This window comes from Salvelinus namaycush, chromosome 31, assembly GCF_016432855.1.
Source record: "Salvelinus namaycush isolate Seneca chromosome 31, SaNama_1.0, whole genome shotgun sequence".
Lineage (NCBI taxonomy): Eukaryota > Metazoa > Chordata > Actinopteri > Salmoniformes > Salmonidae > Salvelinus > Salvelinus namaycush.
The window spans coordinates 32942757-32960147 of NC_052337.1; the positions used below are offsets into that span (position 1 = coordinate 32942757).

General features: G+C 44.0%; 1 protein-coding gene across 1 annotated transcript in view; it reads left to right on the forward strand.

Annotated features, from left to right (window-relative positions):
- Positions 1-13062, forward strand: part of LOC120025699 (transcription factor RFX3-like) — a 30015-nt gene extending 16953 nt beyond the window's left edge. Inside the window, exons 9-16 of the mRNA XM_038970270.1 lie at positions 1991-2106; positions 3486-3640; positions 3759-3856; positions 4028-4177; positions 4439-4647; positions 4900-5053; positions 5166-5208; positions 12504-13062. Coding sequence (XP_038826198.1) covers positions 1991-2106; positions 3486-3640; positions 3759-3856; positions 4028-4177; positions 4439-4647; positions 4900-5053; positions 5166-5208; positions 12504-12796 — 1218 coding nt within the window. The 3' untranslated portion in view covers positions 12797-13062. The remainder of the gene's footprint in view (positions 1-1990; positions 2107-3485; positions 3641-3758; positions 3857-4027; positions 4178-4438; positions 4648-4899; positions 5054-5165; positions 5209-12503) is intronic.
- Positions 13063-17391: the final 4329 nt, after the last annotated feature.

Sequence of the window (17391 nt, forward strand, 5' to 3'; positions counted from 1 at the left end):
AACAGGGAGTACAGGAGAGGGCTCAGAACGCACCCTTGTGGGGCCCCAGTGTTGAGGATCAGCGGGGTGGAGATGTTGTTACCTACCCTCACCACCTGGGGGCGGCCCGTCAGGAAGTCCAGTACCCAGTTGCACAGGGCGGGGTCGAGACCCAGGGTCTCGAGCTTGATGACGAGTTTGGAGCGTACTATGGTGTTAAATTCTGAGCTGTAGTCGATGAACAGCATTCTCACATAGGTATTCCTCTTGTCCAGATGGGTTAGGGCAGTGTGGTTGCGATTGCGTTGTCTGTGGACCTATTGGGGCGGTAAGCAAATTGGAGTGGGTCTAGGGTGTCAGGTAGGGTGGAGGTGATATGGTCCTTGACTAGTCTCTCAAAGCACTTCATGATGACGGAAGTGAGTGCTACGGGGCGGTAGTCGTTTAGCTCAGTTACCTTAGCTTTCTTGGGAACAGGAACAATGGTGGCCCTCTTGAAGCATGTGGGAACAGCAGACTGGGATAAGGATTCATTGAATATGTCCGTAAACACACCAGCCAGCTGGTCTGAGCATGCTCTGAGGACGCGGCTGGGGATGCCGTCTGGGCCTGCAGCCTTGCGAGGGTTAACACGTTTAAATGTTTTACTCACGTTGGCTGCAGTGAAGGAGAGTCCGCAGGTTTTGGTAGCGGGCCGTGTCAGTGGCACTGTATTGTCCTCAAAGTGAGAAAATAAGTTATTTAGTCTGTCTGGGAGCAAGACATCCTAATATGGTGACAACGATGTAGGCTGTGAGTAGCGGTTATGATATGAAGGTTTGGCTTTTTTTTGCATCTACAGCTGATGTATTGGTCATTGAAGTCCACAAGTGAAGGGAAACCCTGAGAAGAGGAGAGCGCATAGATGCGAGAGGGAATACAACAAGGTGTTTGTATGTGGCTATGAAATTGAACTATTTTCGTGTGATCAGGGTGTATTCATTCCGCCGATTCTGTTGAAACATTTTCTTAAATAGAAGCATACGGAATGAAATGGGGATAAACATACCTGAATTTGTCTAATAGAAACTTGTTTGCAACTTTTAAACTAATGATTACACCCTAAATCAACTAGATGCAGGCAAGAGTGTGCAAGGCTGTATTGAATGTGTCACTGTCTGTCACCTCAAATCTTTCTCTCGACCTGTGTGCACCTACGTTGTAAACTTTCATTCATAGGCTAGGTTGTAGCAACCTCATGATGGGTATAGGGAAAATGTTTGTATTATGTAGTAGCCTAGACCTATCAATGTTACATTGAGCTGGGTGAATGGAATATGAATAACAGTCATCCAATATGCTGTAATAAAAATAAGGCCATGCTCATAAAAACAAATATCGTCCTCCTTCATCTTAAACGGCACCGACCCCCACCGTTGTATACTTTTCTCACCTTACAATAATTCATGGATTGAATATGGCAACTTTCAGGATGAATCAAACCACTGTATTGTTTTATGCAACAATATATTTAGTGTGTAAAGGCTCTCCTCAACCTTTTTTAAAAAATTATTCATAAATACATTCCCAACCCTAAGTAATCTACAAGATCAGAGTATTTTTTAATCTTAAAGGGATGGCTTTAGATAAAACCCTATTGAGCGAACACTCCACAAGAACACTCCACGAACACTCCACGAGAAAATCTATTGGCCAGCAAGAGTGAGGGGTTTTCAGCAGTTGAATTGAATGTATTCAGTATGCGCAAGGGAGCCACACCCATAAGGTAAGTCTGAATACCAACTACTGAGAAGTACTTGAATTAAAAGGTGTTTTAAAAAAACACAAATAAACAGATTTTCCATGTCTGAATCAGCCCCCATGTGCAGATTAATGGGAGCTTTCTTTGGTATGCATGATATTTACAAGTCTTCATCTTCATTGATCCACACCAGGTCATCCACACTAATCAGCTTGACTGTGAATAGTTATTCAGCTCAGTTGTGTGATGCTGACCATGTCTCTCTTGCAGGCCATCCTGGATGTGGTGGTGAACCTCCAGTTCAGTCTAATAGAGAAGCTGTGGCAGACATTCTGGCGCTATTCCCCCTCTGACTTAGTGGAGGGCACCACCATCACAGAAAACAGGTCAGCTCTTTCGGTTTCTCTCTCGGTTTCTCTCTCGTTCTCTCCCTCTCTCTTGAAGGTCAGTTCTGGTGACTTTTTAAAATTCTGGGGACTCCAAAATGAATGAAAATGTAATTATGTTGACACCATGTAAAATATAATTTCTACCTCGAGAAATGAGCCCAATATCATATTGGTATAGCCTATGCATGCTCCATATTATCAGGTATACTATTAGCAATATACAATTATCACCTGTATCTCGTAGACAGATGACTAGTACCGTAGAATCTGTTTGGACTGAAAGGGATGTGTAGGATAACGAGAAGCAGTAGTTCTGGTGTTTGGGTTTTTCGTCTCTGGTTATTTGGACAAATCAGAATTTTGTAGATGTTAGCATCTTTCATATTTCGGAAGGGGAGGGGATATTTGGCCCATAGCTTGCAAAGAGAGAGGGCGGAGCTCCTCATTCTAGCATTTCTTGATCCCTGTCTGTGTATGGACTGTCTGTTTGGAACCAGAACTTAATCGGGCCGCTGACTTTAGTTCTGGGTTAACCCGAGATTAAGTTGGCCTCGACTCCGATTCTTCTTGAATGCTTCAAATATCCTTTGATCAGTGGCAACGCTGAGGAGTATTTCTCTCTGCTCTGCTGAGGAGTATTTCTCGCTGCTCTGCTCTCTGCTGAGGAGTATTTCTCTCTGCTCTGCTGAGGAGTATTTCTCTCTGCTCTGCTGAGGAGTATTTCTCTCTGCTCTGCTGAGGAGTATTTCTCTCTGCTCTGCTGAGGAGTATTTCTCTCTGCTCTGCTGAGGAGTATTTCTCTCTGCTCTGCTCTCTGCTGAGGAGTATTTCTCTCTGCTCTCCTGAGGAGTATTTCTCTCTGCTCTGCTGAGGAGTATTTCTCTCTGCTCTGCTGAGGAGTATTTCTCTCTGCTCTGCTGAGGAGTATTTATCTCTGCTCTGCTGAGGAGTATTTATATCTGCTCTGCTGAGGAGTATTTTTCTCCGCTCATACAGGAGCAAAAAAGGCCTAGTGCACTTTGGTGGGATTTAAAAAAATATATATAATATATTTTTTATACGGGTGAGTGAATTCATTGGGACAGTGCACGACCCCTGTAACTACTGTAAAACTTCAAACAAATGCAAATAGCCGTTTGTCCCTTTTTAATAGCTGGGCAACGGCACACTTTTCAGCAAATACACACCTGTTTCAAATAAATACCTGGTTTAAATTAATTGTTTACCAGGTTTAATATTTGATTTGCTACATACAATAATTCAGTAATGACTCAACCCCCCCCCCCCGCCCCCCCACAGTAGGCCGAGTGAGATTGAGGTGAATCTGATCCAGTATATAAGATGAGTATGTGTAACTTTGAACTCTGTCTCCACAGTGGTATGAGTGAGATTGAGGGCCGTTTGCCCTGCTCCAGGCTGGTGGTGCTCTGTAGGAACGAGGCTGTGCTCAAGTGGATGAGTTCCTGTGACCACCTGATGTACCAGGCCCTAGTGGAGATCCTCATTCCTGATGTCCTCAGACCTATCCCCAGTGAGTGACTGACACACACAGTCACACACACACTTTCTCGCTCATTCCTAGTTGGGTATCAGAATTAAAATGGTGATCTTTATATAGACTTCTGTCCTCTGTATCTGTCCCTCTCTAGGTGCCTTGACTCAAGCCATCCGCAACTTTGCCAAAAGCCTGGAAGGCTGGCTCAACAATGCCATGAACGTCATTCCACAGAGAATGATCCAAACCAAGGTACAGACACTCTCTCTCGCTCACACTCACTCACACACATATTGGCAAATAAACTTAAATTGCCTCTATTTTGTTTGATCCAGACTTTCCTCTCTTTTATCTTTTCTGACTGGTCTTGGTCTGATTTTAATTGGCTGCTGTTTGATCCTCTGTGTGTTTGATTGGCTGCAGGTTGCCGCTGTTAGTGCCTTTTCTCAGACGATGCGTCGTTACACTAGTCTGAACCACCTGGCCCAGGCAGCCCGCGCCGTGTTGCAGAACACCTCCCAGATCAATCAGATGCTCAGCGACCTCAATCGCGTCGACTTCGCCAACGTGCAGGTCCGTCTGTCCCTCTGGCTGGCTGTCTGTCTGCTTGTCCCTCCATCTGGCTGGATGTGGTTTGGTCTGCCTGTCTGTGTATTTAGTTAGAGGGACACGTCTGTCCACCGTATAGCCATCTGTCATCATCTCTATGTCCTCTCCCCGCTTGAGGTTGCTGTTTATTTCATCAAGGGGTGCGTGTGCATCTGTGTTTTTGTATGTTTGTTTGTGTTATCCCACCCTGATCCGTCCTCTCTCTCTCGCTCTCTCTTTCTTTAGGAGCAGGCGTCGTGGGTTTGTCAGTGTGAGGAGGGTATGGTTCAGAGGTTAGAGCAGGACTTCAAGGCCACCCTGCAGCAGCAGAGCTCTCTGGAGCAGTGGGCTGCCTGGCTGGACAACGTGGTGACCCAGGTCCTACAGCCCTTCGAGGACCGGCCCAGCTTCCCCAGGGCTGCGCGGCAGTTCCTGCTCAAGTGGTCCTTCTACAGGTCAGCTACTGTACTGTCCATAGAAATTGAATGAGATCATAGATGAGATCATGAGATCAAAAAATGTCTTATTTTGGTACGCAACTCACAGAAAATACAACGTACACACTTAAAAAGTATATATGTTTTTGCTCCCTCAAACAATTTAAGTAGTGTGTTGTGATATTTATTGTTTATCATATCAATTGATTTGGTTTGGCAGCTAATTAGAAGTTTTCCAGTGGTTGATCTCGTTGTCCATCTCTTTGTCAGCTCCATGGTGATTCGAGACCTGACTCTGCGCAGCGCGGCCAGTTTCGGCTCGTTCCACCTGATCCGCCTGCTCTACGACGAGTACATGTTCTACCTGGTGGAACACCGCGTCGCCCAGGCAACCGGCGAGACGCCCATCGGCGTCATGGGAGAAGTAAGGCCCCGATGAAATGAACACACACCACACACGCACATAATTATAATGTTCCCATTACTCCTTGGCTCAGTCTCAGTATGGTTTCTTTGTGCTGCTTAATGTATTGCAGTTCGATGACCTCAACGCCATGTCGCCTGCTTACATGGACAAAGGTAAGCCAACCCCAAGCTGTGTCTACAGGCTAAGTCTCTGTAGGCTTCTGCTTCCACATTACATGGAGTTATTAAGCCCTTTGAAGCCATGTCCGTTCAGCATTGCTGTGCGTCATTCTTCTTTTGTTCCGCGTCGTACCTCCTTCTACATTCGTCTCAACGTGCTGCAACTTAGAGAATAGCAGTTTCAATTATTACCCGTTCAAAAATGTTATGGTCAGTTGCAGCCGAGAAGCTATTGGATCCTTTCACATTTTTGTGAAGTTACATTTAATACTAAGATGTTCATGAGAAAAGGCGAGGAACTTTTGTTAAACAGTTGCCGTGCCTAAACACCAGCCTGTTGCCATGGTTACCCCATGAATATCAGTCAGAAAGAAGTCGCTGTTAAAAAATAAGCAATAGTCTCTACAAGGCAGAATGTTGAGTAAGATGATATTTACACTTATTTTAACGGTTGTACATGCTGTTGGTCCTTTTGGCAGTAGGAGGTGGCGATAGGGTGTCCACAGGAAAGGGTTGTTTACCCGACTTCTTGTGGCGCCTGTTGGTTCTGTCGCTTGTATTTTCCATATGTTGCACGTAATGCACAATATGTAAACAATAGCTGAATGTAACCGGATGTAGTCGACCAAAACACGTTTCCTCCCAATCAGCTAGAAGTGGTTGCCGTTCGGTTAGGCTCATCCGTATTGTGAAAGTTTTTGTCACGTGCGAATTGCATCAGTATTGAAAATAAAAACCGGAAATACAAACTGGAAATACAAACTATGTGCAGACCAACATACTGAAGGTCGGGTTGATAACACTACTCTGAAGATATTTTGTCTCACAAAAGTATGTGGACACCTGCTTGTCGAACATCTCATTCAAAAATCATGGGCATTAATATGGAGTTGGTCCTCCCTTTGCTGCATATAACAGCCTCCACTCTTCTGGGAAGGCTTTCCACTAGATGTTGGAACATTGATTTGGGGACTTTCTTCCATTCAGCCACAAGAGCCTTAGTGAGGTCGGGCACTGATGTTGGGCGATTAGGCCTGGCCCGCAGTCGGTGTACCAATTCATCCAAAATGTGTTCAATGGGGTTGAGATCAGGGCTCTGTGCAGGCCAGTCAAGTTCTTCCACACCGATCTTGACAAACTATTTCTGTATGGACCTCGCTTTGTGCACGGGGGAATTGTCATGCTGAAACAGGAAAGGGCCTTCCCCAAACAGTTGCCACACATTTGGAGGCACAGAATCGTCTAGAATGTCATTGTATGTTGTAGCATTAAGATTTCCCTTCACTGGAATTAAGGGGCCTAGCCGAAACCTTGAAAAACATCCCCAGACCATTATTCCTCCTCCACCAAACTTTACAGTTGGCACTATGCATTGGGGCAGGTACTGTTCTCCTGGCATCTGCCAAACTCAGATTTGTCAGTCGGACTGCCAGATGGTGAAGCGTGATTCATCACTCCAGACTTTCGCCACTCCAGCCGATGCTTGGCATTGCGCATGGTGATCTTAGGCTTGTGTGCGACTGCTCGGCCATGGAAACCCATTTCATGAAGCTCTTGATGAGCAGTTCTTGTGCTGGCGTTGCTTCCAGAGGCAGTTTGGAACTCAGTAGTGAGTGTTGCAATGTAGGACAGACGATTTTTACGCGCTTCAGCACTCGGTGGTCTCGTTCTGTAAGCTTGTGTGGCCTACCACTTCGCGGCTGAGCCGTTGCTCCTAGACGTTTCTACTTCACAATAACAGCACTTACAGTTGACCGGGGCAGCTCTAGCAGGGGAGAAATTTGACGAACTGACTTGTTGGAAAGGTGGCATCCTATGACAGTTCCACGTTGAAAGTCACTGAGCTCTTCAGTAAGGTCATTCTACTGCCAATGTGTGTCTGGAGTTTGAATGCCTGTGTGCTCAATTTTATACATCTGTCAGCAATGGGTGTGGCTGAATTCAAATCAAGCTTTCTTTATACAGCACATTTCAGACATGGAATGCAACGCAATGTGCTTTACAGAAAGAAAATATATATATTTACTACACAAAATACATTAGATAAAAAAACTAAAGAATGACACAAACTGAACTAAAATGAACCCTAACACTGTAGGCAAACTGTCCGCAAATAGATTTTGTCCCCCCACACCAAACGCGATCACGACACGCAGGTTGAAATATCAAAACAAACTCTGAACCAATTATATTCATTTGGGGACAGGTCGAAAAGCATTAAACATTTATGGCAATTTAGCTAGCTAGCTTGCAGTTGCTAGCTAATTTGTCCTATTTAGCTAGCTTGCTGTAGGTAGCTAATTTGTCCTGGGATATAAATGTTGAGTTGTTATTTTACCTGAAATGCGCAAGGTCCTCTACTCCGATAATTAATCCACACAAAACGGTCAACCGAATCGTTTGTAGTCATCTCTCCTCCTTCCAGGCTTTTTTTTCTTTGGACTTTATATGGTGATTGGCATCTCACTTTCATAGTTACCACGACGACCGACCAAACTCAGTTCATTTTCAATCACCCACGTGGGTATAACCAATGAGGAGATGGCACGTGGATATCTGCTTCTATAAACCAATGAGGAGATGGAAGAGGCAGGACTTGCACCGCGTTCAGCGTAACAAATGGAACTGACTATTTTAGCGCTTGGCAACACAGGCGCTCGTTGGCGCACGCAATAATTGAATCCACGTGTATCCACATGTATGCTTACATTTATTTTGCAACGCTCGCACGCACCATGCGATCGGTGTGGTCAGCATGTAAGGTGCTTTTAAGATCTCTTTTAAATATGTCCACAGTTTTCGGCCCCCCTCAGGTTCTCTGGTAGGCTATTCCTGAGGCTGCGGGCATAATAACTAAAGGCTGCCTCTTCATGCCTCTTGGTCCTAGGCTTTGGGATAGTTAAAAGGCCAGTGCCAGAGGACCGAGGGACCTACTGGGTACATAACTTAAAGCACGTCTGACATGTATTGGGATGAGCAATTGTGGATTGGTTTAAAAACAGTAGAAGAATCTTTAAATTATTTTTAAAACTCACAGGCAGCCAGTACAGAGACCTTTAAACCAGTGTAATGTGTGCTCTCCGTCTGGTCTTGGTCAGTACCCGTGCTGCAGCATTCTGTATGTTTTGCAGTTGACCAATGGCTTTCTAAGGTAGACCAGACAGGAGAGCATTACAGTAGTCAAGCCTGCTTGTAGTAAAAGCATGGATGTGTCTCTCTGTATCAGTCAGAGAGAGAAACAGCCGCACCTTGGCAATTTTCCTCAGGTGGTAAAAAGCTATTTTGGTCACTTTCCTAATGTGTGACTCAAAATGTTGTTCACAATCTAAAATAACACAGTTTTTTTTTTACCTGGTGTTTTATCTTTATTGCTTGTGAATTCAAATGTGCGGCTAGATTCTCTCTCTGTGCTTCGGCTCCAAGTACCATTGTCTTGATTTAGCTGGAGGAAGTTGTGAGCCATCCAAGTATTTAAATCAGTAATACAGTCCAATAATTTATCTGTGGAGCTAAAATCCTCAGGTGACACAGAAATGTAAAGTTGTGTATCGTCTGCGTAGGTGTGAAAATCAATGCTGTGCTTTCTGATAATGCTGTCAAGGCATAACATATAAACTGAACAGTACCAGACCCAAAATCGAACCTTGTGGAACGCCACATGTGATATGTATTTTCTGAGTTATGTTCACTAAGGGTGACAAAAAAACGAATTGACTGGTTAAATTGGTCCTAAACTCATTTAGAACTGGACCTGAGAGGCCAACCTACCTCTCCAGTCTGTCCAGAAAGACATCATGATCAACAGTGTCGAATGCAGCACTTAAATCTAAGAGTACAACGACCGAGAGCTGTTATCTGTCAAGATAATTTACCACTTTAACTAAGGCTTTCTCTGTGCTGTGGTGGGCACAAAAACCAGATTGGAATTTTTCACTTGGCAATACAGTTGGCACTTCAAACAATATTTTAGCTTTTTGAACACCAATTCATCCCGAATTTTTCTTAAGAATGGAAGGTTTGAGGTTGGCAGAGAATGGAAGGTTGAGAATTGCTAAGAGCTGAAGAATCTAAATGACTTTTCTTCAGAAGGGGTTTCACCATAGCAGTTTTTAGTGCAGTGGGGAAAGTGCCTGTGAACAGGGAGTGATTAACAATAGCTTGCACTTCTTCAGATATGCAATTAAAAACCGTTTTAAAGAAAGTGGTGAGGATAGGATTGAGAAATCAGGTTGAAGGCTTAAATTGTGATATCACTTTCCTGCGCATGTCTGTGTCAACTTCTCATCAGGCCTTGACTGAAATATGCCACAAACTCATTACATTTCGATGTGGAGGAAAGTTCTCATAGGTTTGCGGGGGTGGGATTTATCAGGCCACCAATGGTCGTGAAGAGTGCTCTCTAATTATTCTGATTAATAGTGATCAAGTTAGAAAAATGAGCCCGTCTGGCAATTCTAATTGCCAACTTGCGCTCTCAGAATATCATAATAGACCTGCAACTTTTACTTTCACCACTTCCGCTCTGCCTTTGTGCAATTTCTCTTTATTTGATTAGTTTCTTCACTTATCCAAGGGGCTCTGCGTTTGGATGTGGCCTTTTTCAACTTTACTGGAGCTATGGCATCAATGGTTGCCCTTAATTTGCTATTAACGTTATCAACTAAATCATCACAAGACGAAGGCAGAATAGGTGGTGGAGTATTGTTTATACACTCAATAAAATCTGTAGCAACTTCAGAGGTAAGATAGCGTTTCTTAATGATGCGTTCAGTATTACCCTGTGCTATGGGCAACAAGGTAGTAAGAAATCCACAGTGGTGATCAGATAAAGCAACATCAACAATAGAGGATATGTCAATACAAAGCCCCTTGGTAATAACCTGGTATGGCTGCAGCTATGGGTGTGCCCGGTAACATGTTGGATAAAGTCCATAGAGCTCAAAAGATTCATAAATTCAATGGCCTTTGAGTCAGTCTCTTTGTCAACATGAATATTAAAATCTCCCAACACAATGATTTTATCATCTTAAGGACAATAGGCAATAGTTCAGATAAACCAGTAAAGAAAGTGGGGCAGTGCTTTGGTGGCCTATACAGGGTTATGGCCATCACTGGTGGCTGACATTTAAACAGTACAGCATGATGCTCAAAATACCCAAAGTCGCCAAACAAAATGTCCGTAGAGCTAAGAGCATTAGTAAAAACAGAGGCTGATAGAGTATGAACAGCTGTAGTCCGAGGGGGAGGCTTCAATAAGATCGGCACTACAGTCTGATGACAGCTATGTTTCAGTGAGAAACATGCAATCATCTTAACGCTCAGTAATGAGGTCAATCACGAGAAAGGTTTTACTAGTGATTGCTCTAACATTTAAAAGCACCATATTCAATGAGTGTGGGCCACTCTGCCACTGGGGCATCTGCCTTCGAGGTAACCAATAGAATAACAACCAAATGATTAACGTTACAACCACATTTTCTGACAGTCTCCAATCTATCAGAATGGTAGGAGATGACAGTTTGTATAACCTCACTAGAAGGCAGAGTTAAAGGAACATACAGTGCCTTCGGAAAGTATAAAGACCCCTTGACTTTTTTTGCAAATGTATTAATAAAATACATAAATACCTTATTTACATAAGTATTCAGACCCTTTGCTATGAGACTTGAAAATGAGCTCCGGTGAATCCTGTTTCCATTGATCATTGTCGAGATGTTTCTACAACTTGATTGGAGTCCACCTGTGGTCAATTAAATTGATTGGACATGATTTGGAAAGGCACACACCTGTCTATATAATGTCCCACAGTTGTCCGTACATGTCAGAGCAAAAACCAAGCCATGAGGTCGAAGGAATTGTCCATAGAGCTCCGAGACAGGATTGTGTCAAGGCACAGATCTGGGGAAGGGTACCAAAACATTTCTGCAGCATTGTAGATCCCCAAGAACACAGTGGCCTCCATCATTCTTAAATGAAGATGTTTGGAACCACCAAGACTCTTCCTAGAGCTGGCCGCCCGGCCAAATTGAGCAATCGGGGGAGAAGGGCGTTGGTCAGGACCCGATGGTCACTCTGACCGAGCTCTAGAATTCCTCTATGGAGATGGGAGAACTTTCTAGAAGGACAACCATCTATGCAGCACTCCACCAATCAGGCCTTTATGGTAGAGTGGCCAGACAGAAGCCACTCCTCAGTAAAAGGCAATTGACAGCCCACTTGGAGTTTGCCAAAAGGCACCTAAAGACTGATGAGATTGATGAGGAAAAGGCAATCGATTTTAGAAGAAGGCTGTAACGTAACAAAATGTGGGAAAAGTCTGAATACTTTCACAGACCATGAGAAACATGATTCTCTGGTCTGATGAAACCAAGCGTCACATCTTTAAGAAATAGGGCACCATCCCTACGATGAAGCATGGTGGTGGCTGCATCATGCTGTGGGGATGTTTTTCAGCGGCATTATGGGGTGTTGCTTTGTCATTATGGGGTTTTGTGTGTAGATTGATGAGGAAAAGGCAATCGATTTTAGAAGAAGGCTGTAACGTAACAAAATGGGGAAAAAGTCTGAATACTTTGCCGAAGGCACTGTAAATTGGGTTACTCACAATAACTATAGTGCCATTTCTACAGGAATTGATATGCTTTCCAAGTCCTCTGTTGCTTATTCTGACAGGGAGAACTGGAGGACTACCAGGCCCTGTCCATCAGTCTCTAAAACAGTTTGTGATGTTGCTCGAACTAAGCCTGGAACCCCTGCGTTGTTACAAAAAGAGATGTTCCTGTCGTTGGAAAGTTTTCTTCAAGTACTTGTTCGGGGCAAAGAGTTGTCTGAAACGTTCCGAACCCCTTTGGTAGCATGGGAGGGTGCCAGATATAATTATTCTCTTCTATGTGCTAGTGAGGGTGTTTAAAACATGTTTGTAGTCCTCCCTCAGTTCCGAATCCACTCATTTGAAGGGGTGTCCACATCATTTTCTGTTTATATAGTGTTCCTTCAAAAGGACCAACCACTCAGACAACCGTTAAAGTATCATTTTATTCAGCATTCGGGCTTATAGAGGTTGTGAGAGGAAACCTTCTTGAACCAAACGCTCATTTCTGCCCAACGTAGAATTCTATGCAATTCAAAGTCGGGTCTTCAGGTCTATCAGCCTTTCCTGCAAACACAATGGGCCAACCTGACTAATGAGAATCCTGAAGAGTCGGCATTCTAACCCTGTACATCTTTCTGTCTGTCTGTCTACCTGTCTGTCTGACTGACTGACCCTGTCCCCTTGTCTGTGTCTCCAGATGAGGTGAGTGAGATGGACAGTGACCTGGAGGAGGACATGGAGGAGTCTGGGGAGCCGCTGGCCAAGCGGGAGAAGGCTGAGTTGCAGCATGAGCACCAGGTGATCCAGGTGATCCAGGTGGGGGCTCTGGAGGACGGCTGTAACCCCGTGGTGGGGGTGGTCCAGCCGGGCATCCTGCACTCCCTGCCCCAGCCCCCCCAGGACCACGCTGAGCACATCCTCACCCCTTCTGCTGCCACCCCCACCATCCGCCACTGCAGCGCCACCGGCAACACCTACGCCTCCGTCTGAAGAGAGAGAGACGCCCACAAACCACTCGTCTCTTGATCTGTCTGTCTCTCCCTCTCTCTCTATTTCTATGGATCACGCTGTCACACACACGTCTGCACTATTTCCCTCTGTCATGCGCTGTGTTTTCTCTGCTCTCCTCCGCCCCGGGCCACTAGAGGACGATGAAAATCACCATGACCACAGCCGCTGGCGTCACACAAACCGTGGATAGATTAAGAGAGCTAGATGTGAATAGGAATGTGGGCGGGCCGCCTCTGTCTGCTGTCATCCCATGTTTCTGTCCTCTGGGAGGGGATGCTGGGTGAAGGAGGAGGATTGGAAGGGGTGGGGGGGGGTGACCCATGAGATGCTGCCAGACGTGAGACACTGACTGACCCTAGCTGTGTAGAGGGGAGGGTATATATTCAAAGCTCAAATCCAAGCCACCAGCCCCAGATGAGCGATGTGATTGATTGATAAGAGTACACTTGGTTCACTCTTAGATCGGGTTGTTTTGTATATAGTGCATATATAATAAACAAAACACAGGTGCTGTTCTCTCAAATTAGCAGATATTCCTCCCAATCATGAGGTGATATACGTTCTTACAGAGAAAGCATTGACACATTCCAGTTAAGGACAGAATTGAGTTGAACGATATGAGATTTTTTTGTTGTTGACTTTTCTGTGTATTTCAAACCTTTGTTTAGATATGACATTCGGTGATGTATGATTGCTTGTGATGTGGCAGTTGTTTTGCGTTCTATGATTTATTGAATAGTGTATAATCGTAGCCATGATCCCCTGATTACCCCTAATGGCTTCTAGCCGTGAAGTATGTTCTGCCCATGAAGAAAGACGTACTCTTATGTGTGCTGCTACTCTATAGAAACACGAGGTGAGACAGACAGACGGACTGGATGTACTATACCACTACAACACTAGCTTTTCTACGCACTTCATGCATCGTATGGGATGCTCTTGACTTATTGCCTTGGTTTGGTTAGATTTAGATCCTGGATAGTGTGATTAAAAATGTAATTAGTTAGACTCGTATAATCTACTGACATGTTCTCAGTGTGTGTGTGTGTGTTTGTAGTTTCTATCTTGGTAGATGTCTTAAGTTGTGAATGGACCAAAAAACAAACCAACCAGAGGAAACTGGCAGAGAATGAGAGCCATCATGGCCGCCACAGTGGTCCCGGCGAGGCTGCTGCGTGTCCCGTTTTCCTGTCCCAATGTCAGGGATTCTATGTACCTCAGCTTCATCCTAGTGCCTTAATAACCCTTACTGCAGCTGTCCACGTAGTCCTGACTGATTATGTGGTTGTGGGGAGGGATAGTACATTCTGCGTTACTGTCCCAGCCACAGCTTTGGCCCTCTCTCTGGTGACTTGTGGCTGGATTTGGGCTGGCTCATTGGTGTTACTGAAGGCTGGGGAGGTGCACGTTCAGAGGTGCTTGTAGTTTTCTCTGGATTGTGCCGGTTCTATTACTTTTTGTTTGTTTGTTCGGTACTCCGATGTGGGTGTGTTGCCTCGTTCCTGCTCTCACTCTCTCTTGAGGCTCCTGCTTTGGCATGTGCTATCGGGTGAAGCGTGCACGTGAGCCGACGTGATTGAGATGATGGTTGCGCGTGCCGTTGTGGTTGTTGTGGATGAATGAGTCCGAGCGTGGGTTTTGCGCACACCCACTAGTCACCCTACCTCACACCAGCGGTGCCAGCCTTTTAACACATGCAGCACGTCACCAAACCTTGTTCTCGCACACATATGTAACCTTACTACTCCCACGACACACCACGATAACACTATATGCCTCTCACACTACACAGCTAAAAATACACATTGTCATTTTAGCCCATTCAGTCCTCAGTCCTCAGTCCACATCATCATCTCTTGTTCTATCGGTTGTAAAGTGCATATTTGTATAGTGGACCAAAAGTAGATATTTTCTGATATTTAAAGATATATATATATAGATATATATAAGGATGATACAATACGTATGTATTCATCTTTGTTTGTTTTGTTTTTCATGTGGTTGATCTGTCATCTGTGGTTGTTTCGTTGTTAGCTAGCTCTTCTGTGATTGGTCGATTGACTGTGAAATGGGCGGGGCATGGGGACCAGCTTCTGACGACACTGGATACACATCTGAGCTGTTACTGATAGCTTTTAGGAGATGGACATCACACTGGCAAAAGGTGTTGAACTGGAAGAATCTTGTTGATACTACTGAAATTACCTTTCTGTTTTTTGTTTAACTCTCATATCTGGAGAACTGTATGCACCAATGCTTTGCCTAGACTTTATTTATTGGTATTTATTGTGCTTTTGTTTTACTATTTGAGAAGTTATTCTTAAGTTATGCACACGTATCCATACCAGTCTTGAAAATGAAATTACACTGTATATACAAAAGTATGTGGACATCCCTTCAAATTAGTGGATTCAGCTATTTCAGCCACACCCGTTGCTGACAGGTGTATAAAATCATCGATCACACAGCCATGCAATCTCCATAGACACACTTTGTCAGTAGTTTGGCCTCACTGAAGAGCTCTGTGACTTTCAACGTGGCACCGTCTTTCCAACAAGTCAGTTCGTCAAATTTCTGCCCTGCTAGAGCTGCCCCAGTCAACTGTAAGTGCTGTTATTGTAAAGTGGAAACCTCTAGGAGTAACAATCACTCCGAAGTGAAGTGGTAGGCCACACAAGTTCACAGAACAGGACCACCGAGTGCTGAAGCGCGTAGCGAGTAAAAATTGTCTGTCCTCGGTTGCAACACTCACTAACGAGTTCCAAACGGCCTCTGGAAGCAACGTCAGCACAAAAACTTGCCTGCACAGACCCTGACCTCAACCCCATTGAACATCTTTGGGATGAATTGGAAGGCTGAATGCAAGCCAGGCCTAAAAGCCTTCCCAGAAGAGTGGAGGCTGTTATAGCAGCAAAGGAGAGACCAACTCCATATTAATGCCCATGATTTTGAAATGAGATGTTCGACGAGCAGGTGTCCACATACTTTTGGTCTTGTAGTGTATGAGTTCTGATGATTTTTACTACTGAGAAACAAAATGTACCTGCTAAAAAACTGGAAATTATGTTTTCAGAGGATCATGAATTTATTTGATCAACTACATTTTCTTTAGATATATATGGTACTTAGCAGATTGTGCTTGTGTGATTTACTTTATGAGAAAGGGCCATTCTACTGATAATGCCTTTTACTAGTTCACTGAAGATAGTGCATTCACTTTAGACTGAAAAGGCAATTGACCTTGCTTACAGATTATTGAAGGCTTTGGGCATTTGTTTACATGTCAAACTCAGACCACACAGAAATTACAAGATCTTACTCAACCTGACTGTACAGTCACCTAACATGTCATTAGAGATGGCTCTTGAACTTTGAACATTGACCTTTTTGTCCGGAAAATACTGAAGATGTTAAGATGAATTGTGTATTCATTTGTGCCTGGAGTGCAAACAGCTTACAGATGTGCTTTAGAATCTTGAAAGTGCTTTTTTTGATCTTGCATGCCTTTTTGTGCTGCTAGAATCTATTGGTTCGTCTACTTTGTGTTTGGTTTTCTTTGGAATATGTGCCAGATTGTAAATGCTGTATTCACTCTGCGACCTCATCAAACCTGCCTGTTTCAAAACTGGACTCAAGCCAATTCTGTCAACACAAATTATGTTGTAATCATAGATAACCATTCACAAAAAGTAATACGTTTATTTGTTTGGAACAAAAAATATTATAGGGCCTTCCCCATTGTCTTACGTCACTGACGGCTCCTGGCAACGTGTGGCGTTAGAAGACAATAGGGCCTTTTTAGTTCCTTGATTAATTGAGCCCATTTCTAACGTAAAAGGTTTGATACAGCAACTACAACAACAACAAAATGAAAAGGAAACAATCTTAACATCCTGAAAAACATATCAGCTATTCTCAAACTGTCAGTTGGAAGTGGTGAGAATACATCAGCTTCACTGATCCACAAGACTCCAGTGCCTTTAATTTGACCCAGACAGCTGGGCCTAACGTCTCTGGTCTGACTCCATGGTTCCAGACACAGGCTCTTTAGAGCAGACTTTATGGAAGAGGTGAAAATGGCTGCTCACATGGAGAAGAGGATATGGGCCTAAGGGATCGTACAGTCTTAATTCTTAATTCTGACCTCATCCAACTGACTACTGGTCAACTGTCACTGACCAATGACCAAACATGACAGTTTACACTGGGTGGGGCTTTCTCCACATATTTGCTGTTGGATGGAGCTTTAGGAGAGAACTACAGATTTACATTATCACTAAACTAAGAGAAAGATTGGAGTACTACTGGACTGGGATATTTGTCAATGGCAACACTGTACTATCATTGTCATCATTATCATTTCCTTTTGTATGATATTCACTGATTGCTGTATGGTGGCTTTATTCAGTTTGATTTTGAATATTTTCTTGATCTATTTTAAGTGCCATTTGACGGTCTAGTGAGTTGTGGCCCACTGTAGCACGCTCTAATGCAAGCATTAGGCAGTGGATACTAGGGAAACCTTTTCAATGAACCACCCCCAAGATGTAACCAAGATGTAAATATAGACAAAA